We start from the raw sequence: 19,326 nt of genomic DNA on the forward strand, positions 1-19,326 counted from the left end.
ACTCATCTGATCACAGACATTACTGGTTGCCTCCTCCAAGCCCACCCCCTGATTCCTTGCTGGAAGACCTCTGACTGATAGTCATGTCTACTCTTTTCATGTGGCCATGTGCTCCAACAAAGGGGGGATGCAGCCCCAGCCCCAAGGAGTGAACTATGACCCGTCTAGTCATAGACAGGACAGGAACGTGATTAAATCAAGTTAAACAAATGTTTGTAAAAGTCTGGCGGGGGAAGGGGAAAGACAGAAAAAACCTGGGTCCCTGATCAAATGCCTGGAAAACAAAATTCTGTTTTTAAAAAACAAAACTAAACAAAAAAACCCCACTGGTTTAGCTTTTTCAGTTCTTGCACCTAAAAAGAATTTAACTAACAGAATAACAAAAAGAATGACCACACGTTAAGCATTTTGATTGGTTAGGGATGTGTTAAATACATTAATGTCTTTATTTCAAACTTGGTAATTTCTTTCCAAAGAATGCCTACAACGTATTAAAATGCCATTTAAAGATATAACTGCCTTTAGAAGTTTTCCAAAATCTATTTTAACATTTACTCGACACTTTACAAGGTTGTGTCATAATTTCCTGTAGTAAATTCTAATTGTCTTAACTCTAAAAAGAATGATAAGTAATTTCCCTATATTAGCACCCACTATAAGCATTTATATACTCTATCTATCCTTACATGTATCGTACATACATTTATACTTTGGGGTCATAGAACGTTAATAAATATGATAACTAGTAAGTATGAAGCTAAAAATCTGGCTTTTACTTGTTTGTTGTTAAAAGAATACAGTCTTCAGCTGGAGGCCAAACCACAGCTAACCACTATGAGGTTTGCAAATCTTCAAAGTCACAGATCTCGGTAAAGTTGAGAAGCAAGCACTCCTATAACTTGTAATGAGCTATTCACAATAGAGAGCAAACACCAGGGCCAAGGCGACGTACGTTTCCGTTTCCTGTTTCGCCGCAACCCAGCTGTCCCATGCAACATCCCAGATCCATCTGCTGGCAATCTGTGATACACAAATTTCAAAAGACCAACTTTAAATTGAACATGTTAAGAAGTAAACTTTAAGTCTATACAGTATCTCAGAAAGTCATATTTAGAAAGTAGTTTGTCCAATCCCCCCTTTCCTGAAAGGGCCCCTCTTCTCTTCCTGGAGTGATCCTTCTCTGACACAGGGACTGGACCTTAGCAGAGTGTCTGCGAGCAGAGCCAGGAACCCTCTGTAACTGGGTCTAAGAGTTCTGCATACAGTACTACTCTGCTGTGTTACACTCCCTGATATGGAATTCTCCTTTCCATCCTTAAAATATGTTCAAGGGAAAGTTTATTAGAACTTTGTTTTGAAATAAAGAAATGGCATTGATTATCCAAGCAGACCATTATAGAAAATTCTAAATCCTTTGCTTCGCTCACAAAGCCATACGTGATTTGAGTACAGCCTACTTTTCCATGGTGGATATAAATGGCCACAAACCTGTTGTGGTTTCTCCCAAGAGGGTGAGTCTATTTCTCTAGCCCTTGAGTATGAATTGGTCTTGGGACTTGCTCTGAGCAAAAGAATGGGACATTGTGTGACTTCCAAGCAAAGCCTTCAGAGGTCTTCTGCTCCCACCTGCTCAGAATGCTCTGAGGAGACCCCCACATAAGGAAAGCCACTCAGCCCACCAGAAGATGGTGGCTCACGTGCAGGAGAACCCGGGAGCCCCAGCCAACAGCGAGCAGCAGCCACCAGACACGTGAGCGAGGCCATGTGGGACGGCAAGTGTGTCAGGGAGACCAGCAGGAGAAGCCGCTGCTGTAGTTTGGCTGGCCCACAGAATGATGACAGATAAACGGCTGTCGTTCTGCGCTGCTAAGCTGTGGGGTGGTTTGTTGTACGGTAGTTACCCATGTGCGCTACCGAAATATATGGCAAGCACACAGGTTAGTAACCAAGCACGCCAGTTCCCCGCTGCCGCGGCATCTTTCCACTCCTGCGTTCTCCGGTTGCCAGTCCCTCTCCCCGGTCTCTGGCACAGCTGGTTTCTTCGTGATGTTCAGATATCAGAGGGCCTTCCCTGGCTCCAGACAGTCCCAGGGGCCACTCTGCCATACTCTAATCTCCTCCACGTGAGAAGTATGTGCTGGTGTTCTCTTCTCCCTGGGCGCCAAGGTCACCTCCGTCTTGTTGACTCTAGTGTGGCCAGCAGCCCTCTGCCTGCTTCGGCGAAGACTGCAGACCGTGACCAGCTGCGATGTGTTGACGGGCAGCTCACTCCAGCTCACAGGGTCTAGTGTATTCATATTTGTAAATGACCGCGATTGCCTTGCTGCTGACTGAGGCCTCTATGCCAGAGACCACGTGGAGGGCTTTCTTACAGACCCATTCATTTAGCCCTCAGGGTAGCTGTGGCCCTTAGGTGTACCATCTCCGTTTTACAGATGAAAACAGCCATGCCCCGGCCGCAGGCTCCGACTGTCGCTGCCAGCATTCCCGTCTAGGTCAGCTGGACTCGGAAACCTAAGCTGTACCACTGTCCATCCCATTCCATTTCTTAAACGCTGGCCTGCATTGTTTTCTTTCCTCAAGTAAAAACTCTCGGAGAATCATGGTCTGCGTCTCCCCATTTTCTTTTTCTCAGTACCTAACCTAACTCCCATTAGTGCTCAAAATAAATTTACTGGTTAATTATCAAATGACATTCAATTGTCAAAATTAGTGTGATCATGGAATAGGATAGCTATATAGTTTAATAAATTATCAATAGAAAATTGCCATTTCTGGGGGTGCCTGGGTGGCTCAGTTGGTTAAGCGACTGCCTTCGGCTCAGGTCATGATCCTGGAGTCCCGGGATCGAGTCCCACATCAGGCTCCCTGCTCGGCGGGGAGTCTGCTTCTCCCTCTGACCCTCCCCCCTCTCATGTGCTCTCTCTCTCTCATTCTTGCTCTCTCAAATGAATAAACAAATAAATAAAATCTTTAAAAAAAATTGCCATTTCTGGGTTAGTACTTTTCAAATAAGAGGCACTGAAGGAAGATATAGTTAACAAAACCATCCTTTGTCAGAGAGGCACCTGGGGGCCGTGGAGGCCGGTGGCACAGGAACTCTCAGGTCACTAGAGGGGACACCGTGGAGCACTGCCTGGTAGATGCTGGGTCAGTGTGGTACTCACATTTATCGCCTGACCAGTCTTTTGAATAAATAATACTTTTATAATGAACTTGTAACGGTGATACCCAAATTCTTTCACTGCTGACAAGATGCGGTCTGCTAACTCAAGTGACAAATGAGAGAAGACTTTATCATCATATTTGACATCTTTAAGACTTTCCTTTAAAAAAATAGGAAAAACATTTTAATTTTCAAACCAAATATTTTCTACATAAAAATTCAAGAAAACATGTATCTAAATAATACATAACTTTAAAAAAATAGATGCATTCCTAACCAAATAGTATTAAATGAATGTTGAGCTTATCAATTTATTTCAATAAGAATGCTGAATAAAGTTTATTTGGTTTTTAATTACATTCAATTGCTCTTACCAACCCTTAACCAGTTAAGTTTTCCTTTCAAACAGCTAGTGGGGAGACACAGGGGAATTTTAAAACAAGGCTTCTGGGAATGCTTAGGTAGATGAAGGAAATCTTTCTCTAATTTCCATATTTGCTAAAACTCAGACTTGCGTTTTCCTAAAGCCTGGGTTTCCTGGACGGGAGCCTGTTTTATGTGACTCCTGTCTTCCCCAGTGTCCTTGAATTAAAGCCACTTCTCTAGCTGCTCTCTCTGTGGACTCCAGGGGGACGCTGAGGAGATCCAAGGTTTCCCGCCATGTCTGCTGTGGATTAATCACAGCTGGGGAGACAGATGTGAGTCATGAGGCACTAGGCTTTTCCACAGCCCATAAGCAGACTGGACCACCTAATGAGCAGACTGCAGGTACCTTTGACTTACCTGGACAATGATGAATTAATGTGGTTCTGGGTCCTGCGATAACAAATGAGCTCCTACCAGCTAATTTTATAGACATGTAAAACCAAATAGATTGCTCTGTTTTTTTTGTTTTGTTTTGATTCCCTTCTAGAATGGTGCTGGACCTAAAACTGGGTCTAGAAGCATTTGTTTCCCTCAGGCATTGGCTGTGTTTCTGTCTTTCAGACATTTAGCAACATCCACTGTCTCTTCTGAATCTGCCTAACAGACCTCAGGCTTTGCCCACCCACATGCTCTTATTTAACAAATAATGAGTGCTTGCTATAGGAAGACACCCACAAGCTCCAGCAGTGTATACTATTTCTGCACCCAGAACTATGTTGAATTTTCCGTGAACCCAAGCGAAAATCCCTGGCCTCTTTATGACACCTAGCTATCCACCTACATATCCAATCAGCTGTTCCAGGCCCCATCACACTCAATTCTGTAAATTATCATATGTAAATACAATTTGAAATTCTACTATATCCAATAAATCCAAACTCAGTCTATGTGGTAAGACCAAGTAAGAGACGCACCAAATGTATATTCTCATGTCACAAATGCTTGCTGTTACTGTTTAAGAGAAGAAGGTAATCAATAATTATTTTATTGTATTAAATTGAGCTGAATTTATTTCCTGAAGCCATGACAATGATTAGTTCAGCTTAGAAATGTATCTGTCTATGGTAGTAGAGGGAGGCTAGAGTAGGCCTCCTAAATATTCTTTTGTATTAATAAAAGTTAATTCATTTAAATAATTAACTTTGATATGATTAAAAGAGTATTAATCATTTATACAAAATAAATTAAAGAGATGCTTTCTTCCCAACACCTAGCTCACATCAGTAGTTACTGAGAGAATGCACCTTGTAAACTGAAGGGGAGGGAACTTTGAAACCAGAAACGTATCTGGGGTAGACTCAAGCTTGGTGGAGTCCCACAGGGGAATGTGGCCATCAGAAAACGCCTGGGTGCCTGGGGCCCAGCACTAGAGACCACAGATGAAAAGGTGATTCAGAAAAAGTGGTCCCTCAAATTTTCTATAAATAAAAAACTTTAATTTTGTCCTTTAAGAAGGATGATGAAGGAATTCTTTCCATCTGAACAATGTAGGCTTCAGATACCAACACTAGTATAAATAATGTTGGTATTAACATTAGTCTTACAGTATTTTATAAAATTGAAGAAGCTTTTTTGGACTAGCCTGGAAACAACTGTCTTAAATGACCTTCAGATTCCAGTCACAGTTTAAGGAAGGGGACCAGTGCCTGTGTTGGTAGTTGCCTGCCCTTAAATGCTTTAGCGTCCAGGGACCACCTTTTCACACCCATATACAGATACAGTGTGTTTTATTTAACTCATTCCTCCAAATATGGGAAAACATGAAACCTGAGGGATAAATAATTTATGGATAATTACGGGTTAATGGTTGAAATAAAAGAATTAAATCTAGCTCACAGCATCAATGTGAAATATATTTGAGTATGACTACAAAAGTACTTCCATATTTTCAGAGATAAATGCTAAAAAAAATCAATGAAATATATGGCCATAAATCTTAATACAGTTTATCAAATCCCCAAAGCTAAGATATTGCTATCATATGTATTTATCAACCTACCTTTAATATCTGCTGGACTTTAGTTTCTACTGAATGAGCTTGGAATTTTTTCAATGGCTCCATTCTATATGAATTAGCAAACTTTAATTTTGCCAGGGCACTCTTCCATTCTTTACCTAGATCAGCAATTGAATCATCAAATGGAGGCTCTACATATTGAACATCATGAATCGATTCTCTCAGTCTTTCTCTTAAAATCTGTGTATACTGAAACAGGGGGGAAGGAAAAGAGAAAGAGATCACTTTTTTAATTGTAACCCTGCTACAATGGGACAGAGCTGACACAAAGTTTGGAAATCCATTCTAATTGATAAAGAAGTTGCTGAATCCTAGATTTCAGTGATTCACTCCTGGCTATCAATTGGGTAAAAGAAAAAAAAGTCTATCTAGCTAGAAATCATCTATTTATCTATGAACACAAATTTGCATACGTATATTTAAAATATCCATGGAAGATACAAAAGAACCAGAAACAAGAGAGGCCTCCAGAGAGGGCAACTGGGTGGCTAGGAGACAGGTATGTAAAGAAAACTTTCTGGTTCTCCACCCTGAGGTTACGAAAATATTATCCTTCATTGTGTTCTTACAATTTTATTTACTTTTGTCTTTGAGTAAATAATACCACTATTTACATAAGTATTTACATAAATAACATTACATAAGTCTTAAGTTGAAAAGATAACTAAAGTGTATTGATCTGGTACATACATTATTTTATGGTTTTGAGATTCAACATTCATTCTGTGACATTCAACACTCCTTAAAGAAATATTTATTTGGTGCCTAATATGGTCCAGATAAATGTTCTAGACTCTGAAGTTACAGTGGTGAGCTTCGTTGTAATAGCTAGGGATTGTTTGGCTTATTTTAACTCATAATCAAGGAGTCTCCATTCATGGAGGGATCATTCTAATGGACAGGAGGGCTGATTGACAATTTAAAGCATACAGAAACATGAATAAACGGATTTATATAGTAGCAAATGCTATAAAAATAAAACCACATGACTTGGTAGGAACTCATTGGGAAGGACTAATTTAGACAGAGTTACCAGAGAAGGCCCCTCTGAATGAAGTTAGATTTGGGCTGAAGCCCAAAAAGAACAAAGGCTTCAAGGCTAACAGTGTGTTCTAGGAGCAGGTTTGTGGTCAGTGTGGGTCAAGTGTTCTGAGCAAGGCAGAGTGGTGACATGATGGAAGCTAGAAAGGCAACCAAGGAGCAGGTCGTGAAGCACTGAATAGAAAGAACGTGGTGAGCAGTTTGGATTTTATTCTCAGCACAGTGGGAAGTCGCTGGAAAAATCTAAGGATGTGAGTGATATGTTCTAAATTACAGTTTTAAAAGGTCATTCTGGCTGGTATGGTGAACAGATTAGAGGGAGATCAAGGTTTGGAGGGAGATAACTTTATACTCTGTAATGCTTTTTACAAATAATGTTAACTAAGTAATTCTGTAACCAGGAACATGGTTTACTTTGGCATTTATGTAAGAATTTTTATTTCCAAGTAATTTTTTATTTTAACACAATCTTTCAATTTATTCTGAAGCATTTATTCTTTTGCTATTTTTTCAATGAGGCTTTAGATTTAAAAATATGTTTTGTTTTTAGGAGTTGTTTTTATATAGAATTACTGCTGCACCCACCTATTAAACTTTTATTAATTTTAATGTTTATTATCTCTCGATTTTTCTAAATATATAATACAAGTCTACCTATTTCTATCATCCCTCCTCCTTTTCAGATTTTAGATTTTACTGCAGAGACCAGTAGTTTAAGATGTAAATATTAAAAATCACAATCCTAGGAGTATTGTGAGAGTATTTATTCTCTACCACTGATGTTTCTATGTGGCAGAAACTGGCACTGGATCAATACTTCCCTTTCTTTGCCCCCTCTGAGGGATTTATCTGATTGGCAGGTTGGCAAGAGAAAGAACATGTTTAAATGTAGATTCTTCCAGCCCTTCTCTTGGCATCTGATTATATCATCTGTTTGACCAGGGCATACATTTCACAGAGATAGGCCATCATCTTAGATATATATCATTGTCCAGCTATGGCTGTGACTATTTGGTGAGCTGGTTTAATGTGAGTAGAAATGTTACCATTTGCCAGCCTATTTTTCAACACTAATAGTTTGTTAATGTGGCTATATGATTTTTGAATGTTTAACCAACCTTGCTTTCCTGGAACAAACTCCACTCAAACATAATATACTATTATTATTATTATTTTACTGGAAGTTTATACCTTTTGACCTCCTTCACCTATTTTTCTTTTTAGATTTCACATATAAGTGAGATCATACAGTATTCGTTGGACTTATTTCACTTAGCCTACTGTTCTCAAGGTCCACATATGTTATTGCAAATGGCAAGATTTCATTCTTTTTTTAATGGTGGAATAAATAAATACTTAGGTTGTTTTCATATCTTGGCTATTTATTGTAAATAATGCTGCAATAAACAGGGATGCATGTATTTTTTCAAATTAGTGTTTTTGTTTTCTTTGGACAAATACCCAGAAATGGAATTGCTGAATTGTATGGTAGTTCTTTTAATTTTTTGAGGAATCTCCATATTGTTTTGCATAGTAGCTGTACCCATTTACATTCCCACCAACACTGCACAAGGGCTGCCTTTTCTCCACATCCTTGCCAACACTTGTCATCTCGTTTTTCAGTAATAGCGAATCTAATAGGTATGAGGTAATATCTCACTGTAGTTTTGATTTGCACTTCCCTGATGATTAGGGATATTGAGCATCTGCTCATGTACCTTTGGCCATCTGTACGTCTTCTTTGGAAAAATACCTATTCAGAACTTCTGGCCATTTTTTAATCCAGTTGCTAGGTTTTTTTTGCTGTTGAGTTGTAGGAGTTTTCCACATATCTTGGATACTAACCCCTTATTAGTTTTATGATTTGCAAATAATCTCTCCCACTCAGTAGGCTGCCTTTGCATTTTGTTGGTTTCCTTTGCTGGGCCAAAGCTTTTTAGTTTAATGTAGTTCCACCTCTTTATTGTTGCTTTTGTTGCCTTTGCTTTTGGAGTCGGATCAAAAAATCATCACCAAGACTGATGCTAAGGTGTTTACCACCTATGTTTTCTTTTTGGAATTTTATGGTTTCAGGTCTTACATTCAAGTCTTTGAGTTTATTTTTATGTACGTGTAAAATGCTGATCCAGTTTTGCCAATAACCATTGAAAAGACTGTCCCTTTCCCTATTGTGTATTCTTGGCTCCTTTGTTATAAGTTAATTCACCATAAATATGTGTTTACTTCTGGACTCTATTCTGTCCTATTGATTTAAGTGTCTGTGTTTATGACAATGCCATACTGCTTTGATCACTACAGCTTTGTAATATACTTTGAAATCAGAACGTGAGATGCTTCCAGCTTTGTTCTTCTTTCTCCATACTGCTTTGGATACTTGGGGTCTTTTATGATTCCATACAAAGCTTAGGATTGTTTGTTCTGTGAAAAATGGCATTGGAATTTTATTAGGGATTACACTGACTGTAGATTGCTTTGGGTAGTATGTACATTTTAACAATACTAATTCTTCCAATCCATGAACATTGAATATCTTTCCATTTATTTGTGTTGTCTTCAGTTTCTTTCATCAATGTCTTATAGTTTTCACTATAGAGGACTTTCACCTCCTGGGTTAAATTTATTCCTAGATATTTTATTCTTTAATGCAATTGTGAGATGAGATTGTTTTCTTAATTTCTGACAGCTTGTGTATAGAAATGCAATAGATTTTTTTTTCCCATATTGATTTTGTTGACTGCCATTCTGCTAAGTTTGTTTACTGAATCTAACAGTTTCTTGGTGGTCTTTAGGGTTTACTATATATAATATCATGTCATACACAAATAGTGACAGCTGTACTTTTTCCTTTCCAATTTGGATGTCTTTTATTTCTTTTTCTTGCCTAATTTCTCTGGCTAGGACTTCCAATATAATGTTGAATAGAAGCGTTGGAGTGGGCATCTTGTCTTGTTCCTGAACTTAAAGGAAAACCTTTCAGGCTCTTCACCATTGAGTATGATGTTCACTGTAAGTTTGTCATATATGACCTTTATTATGCTAAGGTATGTTCCCTCTAAACCCACTTTGTTGAATTTTTAGGATAAATGGATATTGAAGTTTACCAAATGCTTTTACTGCATCTTTTGAGATGACACAATTTTTTAGAAATAGAGAGGTGAGGGGCAGAGGGAGAAGCAGACTCCTGGCTGAGCAGGGAGCCTGATGTGGGGCTCAATCCCAGGACTCCAGGATCATGACCTGAGCCGAAGGCAGACGCTCAACCAACTGAGCCACCCAGGTGCCCAAGATGATACAACTTTTATCCTCCATTTTGCTAATGCAGTCTCATTGTTGGGGATGCTGACCATCCATGCATCACTAGAATAAATTCCACTTGACCATGTTGTATGATCTTTTTAATATATTGTAGAAGTTGGCTTGCTAATATTTTCTTGAGGATTTCTGCAACTACATTCATCAGGTTTATTGGCCTGTAGTTTTCTGTTCTCTGGTGTCCTTGTACGGTTTTGTTATCAGGAATAATGTTGGCCTCATAAAATTAGTTTGGAGGTGTTCCTTCCTCTCTTATTCTTTTGAAGAGTTTGAGAAAGATTGGTATTACTTCTTTGAATGTTTGGTAAAATTCACCAGTGAAGCCATCTGGTCCTGACCTTTGTTTGTTGGGAGGTTTTTGATTACTAATTCAATATCCTCACTAGATATTGGTCTGTTCAGGTTTCCTATTTTAGGAATTTATATTATTTTTTCTGGGTTGTCCAAATTGTTGGTGTATAACTGCTAATACCTTATGATGCTTTCTATTTCTATGATATTAGTCGTAATGTCTCTTTTTTTTTCTCCTCTTTCATTTCTGATTGTTTGAGCCCTCTCCCTTTTTTCCTTGGTTTCTCTAAATAAAGGTTTGTCAATTTTGTTTATCTTTTCAATGAACCAGCTCTTAATTTCACTTTTCTATTGTCTTTTTAGTTTCTTTTTCATTTACTTCTGCTCAAATATTTCCTTTCTTTTACTAAATTTGGGTCTCAATTTTTCTTTTTCTAGTCTTTGATGTGTAAAGTTAGGTGCTTGAGATTTTTTGTTTCTTGAGGTAAGCATTTATTGTTATGAAATTCCCTCTTGGAAATGCTTTGCATTCTATAAATTTTGGTATGTTGTATTTCCATTTTCATTTGTTTCAAGGAATTTTTAAATTTCTCTTTTGATTTCTACAGTGACACATTGGTTGTTCCATATAATGTTTTTAATCTTCACGTATTTGTGATTTTTTCAGTTTTCTTCTTATAATTGACTTCTTGTTCCATACCATTGTGGTTGGTAAAGATGCTTAGTATTTTAGTCTTCTTAAATCTATGAAGACTTGTTTTGTGGCCTAACATGTGATAGGTCCTGGAGAATGTTCCATGTGCACTTGAGAAGAATGTGTATTCTGCTGCTCCTGGATGGAATGTTCTATATATATCTGTTAAGTCCATCTGGTCTACTGTGTCTTGAAGCTGATGTTTTATTTTTTGTCTGAATGATCTACCCATTGATGTAAGTGGGGTATTGAAGTCCCCTATTATTACGCATTGCTGTCTCTTTCTCCCTTTATGTCTTGCCTTATGTATTTAGGGGCTCCTATGTTGGGTGCAGTATATGTATTTTATTTTTCTTAACATGTTGTTGGATTTAATTTGCTATAGTTTCATTAAGAATTTTTGCATCTATGTTCATGAGGAATAGTGGTTTGTTTTCTTATTATTCTGGTTTTGATAGTAGGGTAATGCTGACCCCGCAGGATGAATTGGGAAGAATTCCCATTTCTTCAGTTTTGCAGAACACATGAGTGAGATTGGATTAGAGCAAACCCTAACAGTCTCAAATTAACTTAGTTACTTCTGTAAAGGCCTAACTCCACATACACTCACATTCTGAGGTACTGGGGGTTAAGGGCTTCAACATATGAATCCTAGGAGAACACAATTCAACCCATAATAGTGTCTTTCGTGGAATTTGTGCATTTCATCCAAGTCGTTGAAATTAGGATCATAGCTGTTTTTAGTATTTCCTTATGATCTTTTAAATGTTTACTGGGTATGTAGTGATTTCTTCTCATTCCCTAGTTTAGAACTGGTCTTTTTCTTTTCCTGATTAGTCTGGCTTCAGCAATGGCTGGCAAACCTTCTCTGTAAAGAGCTGGCTAGTAAATTTTTTAGGCACTGTGGACATTGCCAATGCTCCTGCTCCTCCAACTCTCCCCTTTCATCCTCTTCCTCCCCCATTTCCATCTATCCTTTTAAATAACCTTTTAAAAATATACAAATCATTCTTAGCTCATAGGCTGTACAAAAATAGGCAGCAAGCCAAATTTGACCCACAGGCTGTTGTTTACCAACTTTTAGGCTGGAAGTTTATCACCTTTATCTATCTTTCCAAAATATCTTTGGTTCCATTAATTTTTTCAGTTCACTATTTCATTGACTTGCACTCTTGTTTTTATTACCAACTTTCTTTTGCTTGAGTTTAGATTGTTCTTTTATTAAAAAAAAAGATTTTATTTATTTGACAGAGACATAGCGAGAGAGGGAACACAGGCAGGGGGAGCGGGAGAGGGAGAAGCAGGCTTCCCGCTGAGCAGGGAGCCCGGGTGGGGGCTCGATCCCAGGACCCTCAGATCATGACCTGAGCTGAAGGCAGACGGTTAATGACTTAGCCACCCAGGCGCCTCTAGAGTGTTCTTTTTCTAATTTGAGCTGATGGTTGAACTACTGACTCAAAATTTTTCTAATATACTTATTTAGGGCTATAAATTTCCCTGAGTACTGCAATAGCTATACCCTACAGTTTTTGAAATGTTGTATTTTCCTTTTCACTTGAAAATATTTTGTTTTCTTTTATCCTGAGTTATTCAGAAGTGTGTCATTTTATTTTCAGACAATTTGCATTTTTCTATATATCTTTCTGTTAATTTCTAATTTATTCCATTATGGTCAAAGAACATACTTTGTGATCTGAATCCTTTTAAAGTTATTGGGACTTGTTTTATGTCCCAGGACATATTCTTAGTGATGCTTCTTATACACTTCTAAAGAACATTTATTCAGCTGTGGTTGCATGGAGTATGCCATAAAAGAGCACTAGTTCAAGTCATTACATTATTGTTCATGTCTTTTATATCTTCATTAGGTTTTTGTCTATTCTACCAATTACTGATAGGGAGATGTGTTGAAATTTCCAACTGTAATTATGGATGTCTATTTCTGTAAGAATGCAAGTTTTTGTTTCCTGTATTTCAGAGCTCTGATTTTAGGTGCACAGACATTTAGGATTGTTAGGTCTTTCTGATGAATTGACTTAACATTATGAAATGACCCTCTTTATCTCTTACAATATTCTATTTAGAAATGTATTTTGTCTGATACTAATGTATGTATTCCAGCTCTATTAGTGTTCACATGGTAGATTTTTCCATCCTTTCCATTTTAACTTATTTGTGTCTTTATGTACATTCCAAGTGTTTCTTGTAGACAGTATATAGTTTCAATTTGCTTTTATAAGTAATCTGACAATCTAAATTTTAGTTGAGTTGTTTACAATATTTGCATTTAATGTAACTGTCACGATTGTTTAAATCCCTATTTTTTGTTTCCTATTTGTCCCATCTGTTCTTTGTTCCTTTTATCTACTTTTTTAAAAGATCTTATTTTTAAGTAATCTCTACACCCAACGTGGGACTCAAACTTACAACCCAAGATCAAAAGTCACATGCTCTACCAACTGAGCCAGGCAGGTGCCCTGTTCCTCTTATTTTTTATGCTTTCTTCTAAATTAAGTATTTTTGGGGGCACCTGGGTGGCTCAGTTGGTTAAGCATCTGCCTTCAGCTCAGGTCATGATCCCAGGGTCCTGGGATTGAGCCCCGCATCGGGCTCCCTGCTGAGCAGGAAGCCTGCTTTTCCCTCTCCCACTCCCCCTGCTTGTGTTCCCTCTCTGTGTCTCTCTCTGTCAAAAAATAAAAATCTTTAAAAAAATAAAGTATTTTTCATGATTCCATTCTGTTATCTGTTGGCCTATTAACTTTATTATTTTCCAGTGGTAGTTTTAGGGCTTTATATATCTTTATCAGTCTACTTTCAAGGCAGATTATGCCACTTCCCATACTATGAGTCTTACAATGGCATAAGTCCCCTCCTCCCACCTCTCTGGTCTTTATGTTAGGATTGTCATGCATGTTACTTCTACATATGCTACAAGCCCCAAAATGTTATTTTGTATTTAATCAGCCAATAATCTTTACTTTTAATTTTTCCTAATTTATAATTTTTAAAGTTATTATTTAAATTTTAGCTAGTTAACATACACTATAATACTGGTTTCTGGAGTAGAATTCAGTGATTCATCATCCCAATAATCCTTAAACAGAAAAAAATATATTTATCTACATATTTACCACTTCCAATGCTTTCTTTCATCTAGATACATATTTACATCTCTTACCACATTCATTATGCCCAAAAGACTTCGTTTCACATTCTGGATAGTGCAGATCTTTTGTTGGTGAATTTTTGATTTTCATATATCTGAAAAACCTATTATATTGCCTTTGTTTTTGAAAATTTTTTTTCACTGGGTATAGAATTCTAGGTTGATGGTCTTTCAACTTTTTTTTTTTTTTTAAGATTTTTATTTATTTGTCAGAGAGAGAGAGCACAAGCAGGGGGAGCAGCAGAGGGAGAGGGAGAAGCAGGCTCCTCACTGAGCAAGGAGCCCAATGTGGACTCGATCCCAGGACCCTGAGATCATGACCTGAGCTGAAGGCAGACGCTTAACGACTGAGCCACCCAGGCGTCCCAATGGTCTTTCAACTTTAAAGATACTTTAAAACTAATGAAAGTGCCAGTTTTCTGGCTTGCATTGTTTCTGATCAGAAGCCTGCTCTCATTTTACCATTCCTCTGTACCTACAGTTTTTTTTTCCTAGCTGCCTTTAAATTATTAAATCATTGATTTTAAGCAATTTGCTACGTCTCAGCATAATATCCATGTTTCTTGTGCTTGAAGTTCATTGAGCTTGGATTTGTGGGTTTATAGTTTTCATTAAGTTTGGAAATTTCTCACCCATTATTTCTTCAAATCTTTTGTTTGCCCTGTCTCCTCTCCTCACTTGGGAACTCCAAATATAAATATATATACATATATGTATATATATATATATATTTTTTTTTTACCTGAAATTTCCCTGTATCTCATTTATTTCTCCTAATATATATTTTTTTCAGGTCTTCTTTCCATTGCTGCCTCTAAGTTCACTAAGTTCTGCTCTGCAGTGTGAAATCTGCTATTTCCATTCAGTATATTTTACATCTCTAACATTATATTTATCAACTGTAGAGTTTCATCTGGATTTAACATGCTTGAACATAAAAAATGTAGTAACTGTTTTATCATTTAATATCATATAACTGCTTTAATTTAATGAAAACTAATACAGTAACTTTTCTGTAGGAACTACTTCAGTGACCTTTTATACTAATTCTGTCTTTGCTATTTGTCATTTCTGGGTGTTTTTATTGTTTCTTCTCACTTTGAGTTCTATTTTCCTGTTTCTTTGTAGGTCTGAAAATATTTAATTGGACAGAAGATACTGTGACTTTTACCTTGGTGTGTTTTTGCATTCCTTTACATACTCTTGAGTTTTCTAGCATGTAGTAACAGGAACAGTTTCATTCTCTTGAGACTTGCTTTTAATCTTGATAGACCAAACTGGAAAAATCTTTAAGTCTAGAGCTATTTCTTCCCCCAGTACTGACACAATACACTTCTTAGCACTCTAACCAATGTCCTATGATTTACATGGTTTTTCACTCCTACTGGTGGAAAAACAAATGATTTTGTGTGAGTCCAGCGATTTTTCCTGCTCCTTTTGGTGGTTCTTTCTCTGGGAACAGGTGGTTTCCTTATTAGACACACTGATGCTCTAACCTGAAGACCTGAGGAAGATCCTTAGCAGATCTTTGGAGCTGTTTGTGCAGCTCCCTCCTAATACTCTGCTCTGCATTCACACCAGCTTGATCTACCCTGGCTCTCAAACCCTTCTCAACTAAGGAAGAGCTCTCCACAGGTGTAGGCCAGAATTCCCTCACTGGGGAGTCAGAGGAAATCTTGGGGTCACCATTCCTATCCCCCACCCCCAGAGATTACTATCCTGTCTTGCCTTACATCTCATCAATGGAAAAACAATTGCTTCATACATTTTGTGCTATTTTCAATGGTTTCTGGTAGGAATAACTCCATGTTGGCTGCTAGTTGGAAGCCCTTCATCAGAAATCTACTATTTTGATTATTTGCCAGGCTGCATTGTTTTAGTTGGAGGAAAGAGGAATTATTTGCTCCCAAAGCCTCTTAAAAATAAAATCTTATTTTGTTCTTTTTTTATTAAGAGAATACTTCTCTAGAGTAATTGCCATCTTTTTTTCCCCACAATATACACAAGGGATACAACACTGTATCCTTAACAGTGGCTTACAACTGCAATGATTCCCTTGGGGATAGAGCATGCATGCATGGTTTGAAAATAACAGTGATTCTAACTTGCTGAAAACTCACATCTCTAACATTTCTTCCTTATATATAATTTTGGCCTTCTGATTCAGTTTTCCTTTTTTTTTTTTTAAAGATTTTATCTGACAGAGCGAGAGACAGCAAGAGAGGGAACACAAGCAGGGGGCATGGGGGAGGGAGAAGCAGGCTTCCGGCTGAGTAGAGAGCCCGATGCGGGGCTCAATCCCAGGACCCTGGGATCATGACCTGAGCCGAAGGCAGACGCTTAATGACTGAGCCACCCAGGCACCCCATGAATAAAAGGAAAACTTTTTTCCTTTTATTCATTATTTTATCCTTTCATTAAGGAAGAATCTTTGTAATTTTCTAAAAATTAGAAATGTTTTAAATATGATCAACATTTTTGCATCTACAAAAATAACCTGACTTTAATTATTTAACCTAGTGATACAGCATTTCCTTATGTTGAGCCTGCTTATAATCCCAAAATAAACGGAGTCTGGTCATAAGATGCCACTGTATTAGTAACAATATAATATTAATATACTAATTAAAGGCTATTTGGGGCACCTGGGTAGCTCCATCATTTAAGCGTCCACCTTCAGTTCAGGTCAGGTCATGATCCCAGGGTCCTGGGATGAGCCCCGAGTCGAGCTCCCTGGTCATTGCGGAGTCTGCTTCTCCCTCTCCCTCTGCTCCTCCCCCCAGCTCATGCTCTCTCTATAGCTCTGCTCTAAAAATCTAAAGGCTATTTGCTTGTATTTAAGATTTTCAAATGTATATACACAAGTAAGACTAACCAAGTCTTCAATTTTTTGGTTATCTGTTTAAGGTTTTGGATCTTTGGTTTGAGCAGCTCACAGAATGGAAGAGAAGGCTAAAGAACCAGACACATGAGGCACATCAGTATTCTGTCCTCAATTTGAATTAATCCCAACCATTTTCTTACATTATTCCATGAAGCGTTCAACTAATTAGCCACATTTGTGTCTCATCTAACCACAAAGTTAAGGAAAATGACAGTCCCATTAAAACTCTATTGTATGGGAAATGAAAAAATCCTCCAAAGGAAAATGGAAGTGCTATTACTAGAAGAAAAAAAAAATGGATCAGCACATATAAAATTAAAAGACATTTAAATCGATTAAATTGTGCTGTGTGTCTTCATGCTTCCTATGCTTAAGAACAGAGGAATTCTCTACTACCAAAAAATTAGAAATTACCCATTAGTGCACTTATTAGTCTCAGGTCCATTTAGTGAGCGTACGTGGAGTGCGTTCTCAGTCTCTTCCCTGTTTCTGGTCTATTCAAATTTCTTACTCCTAGAAGCCTAGGTCTTAAAGGCAGCTATGATCGATCACATCCATATCAAACAAGAATGGCCTTGGTCCATATCCCTTTATTTTCAGACTATGGTCTATATACCACGTGTATATATATCCTTTAGGATTCAGGCTTATTCATTTTTCAAGACCACTTCTGCCATGTAGTAGGAAGTTCCTAAAAGGCACCTTTGTCTGCCTCAAAATACAGAAATTTTTCTTTACTGCTGGTGATCTATCTATAAAACAGATTTATTACCAGGCAACACGGTTGATCCTTGAACAGGAAGGTTAGTGGCATTGACCATCCTCCTCCAGTAAAAAAAAAAAAATCTGTAACTTCTGACTCCCCCAAAACTTAAGTCTACTGTTGACCAGAAGCCTTACCAATAATATAAATAGCTAACGAGCACATATTTTGTATGTTATATACTCTATTCTTACAGTAAGGCTAGAGAAAGTTCTTTTCAAATTGTTACAAATCTCAAGAATTTTTTTTCAATATATTTACTGAAAATAATCTGTGTAAGTGGATCTGGATGGCTGGCCCTCATGCTGTTCAGGGGCCAAACTGCAGAGCACGGCTTTTGGGAGCATGAAACTTCACTTCCAACAGGTGAAGGTTTCCAGCCTCGCTCTGCATTTGGTTGTGTGAAATTGCTCTATTTTTCCTCCTCTAGTTTGTTCTTTCCTTTGTAAAATGGAGACACCACAGAACTGTCATTACTGCCAGCATGTTTTGATTCCCGTTTTATTCCTTGAAATGTTTTAGGAACATCAGCATTTTGTCTGCTCTCTCTCCTTCACCTCGGAGATTATGGGTCCCATGAAGTAGGTGGGAAAGGAAACCTTGAGACAAGTGGACCAGGATTCCCAGGGCAGATATGCTAGTCTCAGCTCTAGCCTTACAGTTGCCTATCCTTGGACAAATTATTTCCTCACTTAATGTCTCAATAAAAGGAGAAGTCTCCATTACAGTAATGGTTTTCGGACTATGGTCTCACAGAAATCCTGATGTTATTCCACCCATAAAGTGAAGGGCATCTTCCACTAACTCCAGACAGTAAGTCTCACATTTGTTTTTTCCTCCTGCAGGTCCCTCAAATACTGAGACTGCAGCTGTTTCTGAAAACTCAACACATCGGACCCTTGTCCTTGTCAAAACAGCACACGTGTGGCCATGAGTGCAGAGCCCAGGCAGCACAACGGAAGGGAGAGGGAGACCGGGGAGCACGAGGGCGGGGAGAGCGAGCCCCGGGAGCACGAGGGAGGGGAGCTGAGCCCCGGGAGCACGAGGGGGAGGAGCGCGAGCCCGGGGAGCACGAGGGCGGGGAGCGCGAACCCGGAGAGCACGAGCCCCGGGAGCACGAGGGGGAGGAGAGCGAGCCCGAGGAGCACGAGGTCGGGGAGCGCGAACCCGGAGAGCACGAGCCCGGGAAGCGCGAGTCCGGGGAGCGCGAGTCCGGGGAGCACGAGGGCGGCGGGCCGCTCACCGACACCAGACCCGCGCCGCCCGCCCCCGCGCTCTGGCCCCGCCGCCGCACTCACTGCCTCCCTCTCGAACATGCTGGGCCTCCTCTCCCTCCGAGGCTGGGGCGGCGTCGGCTGCAGCTGAGAAGCCGGACTCAAAAACGGTTTCCCGCCTCGCCCGCGTTTCTCCATGCTGCCCGCACTCCACCACGCCCAGCGGCCCGCCCCCACTCGCCCCAAACGCCTCGGCCGCTTCCCGCGAGAGCTCAAGTCCCGCGCCTGCGCCGCGCCGGCCAGAAGTGCGCCCGGGAGGGAGGGGCGGGCGGGGCGGGGCGTGCGTCATCCC

The 19,326-nt window shown here is 39.1% G+C and overlaps 1 protein-coding gene across 1 annotated transcript; it reads right to left on the bottom strand.

The window, feature by feature from the left end:
• Positions 1–416: 416 nt before the first annotated feature.
• DYNLT2 (dynein light chain Tctex-type 2) lies at positions 417–19,256 on the bottom strand. Its single transcript, XM_006742974.3, has 4 exons — positions 19,059–19,256; positions 5,592–5,798; positions 3,168–3,326; positions 417–1,020 (listed from the first exon to the last, which is right to left on the bottom strand). Exons 1-4 carry the CDS (start codon positions 19,170–19,172, stop codon positions 910–912), a joined length of 591 nt encoding a protein of 196 aa, XP_006743037.1. The 5' UTR covers positions 19,173–19,256; the 3' UTR covers positions 417–909.
• Between the last annotated feature and the right edge of the window lie 70 nt (positions 19,257–19,326).

Source organism: Leptonychotes weddellii, chromosome 8 (genome assembly GCF_054177405.1).
Source record: "Leptonychotes weddellii isolate Sample4059 chromosome 8, ASM5417740v2, whole genome shotgun sequence".
Taxonomy (NCBI): Eukaryota; Metazoa; Chordata; class Mammalia; order Carnivora; family Phocidae; genus Leptonychotes; species Leptonychotes weddellii.

What these genes read in the sequence shown, in the direction of transcription:
- DYNLT2 (XM_006742974.3), bottom strand. Translation starts at nt 19,172, where the DNA reads ATGGAGAAACGCGGGCGAGGCGGGAAACCGTTTTTGAGTCCGGCTTCT. An exon ending in GCATGTTCGAGAGGGAGGCA is followed by an intron (nt 5,799 to 19,058) that starts GTGAGTGCGGCG and finishes CCCCTGTTTCAG; the next exon opens with TATACACAGATTTTAAGAGA. An exon ending in AGACTGGTCAGGCGATAAAT is followed by an intron (nt 1,021 to 3,167) that starts GTGAGTACCACA and finishes TGTGTATCACAG; the next exon opens with ATTGCCAGCAGATGGATCTG.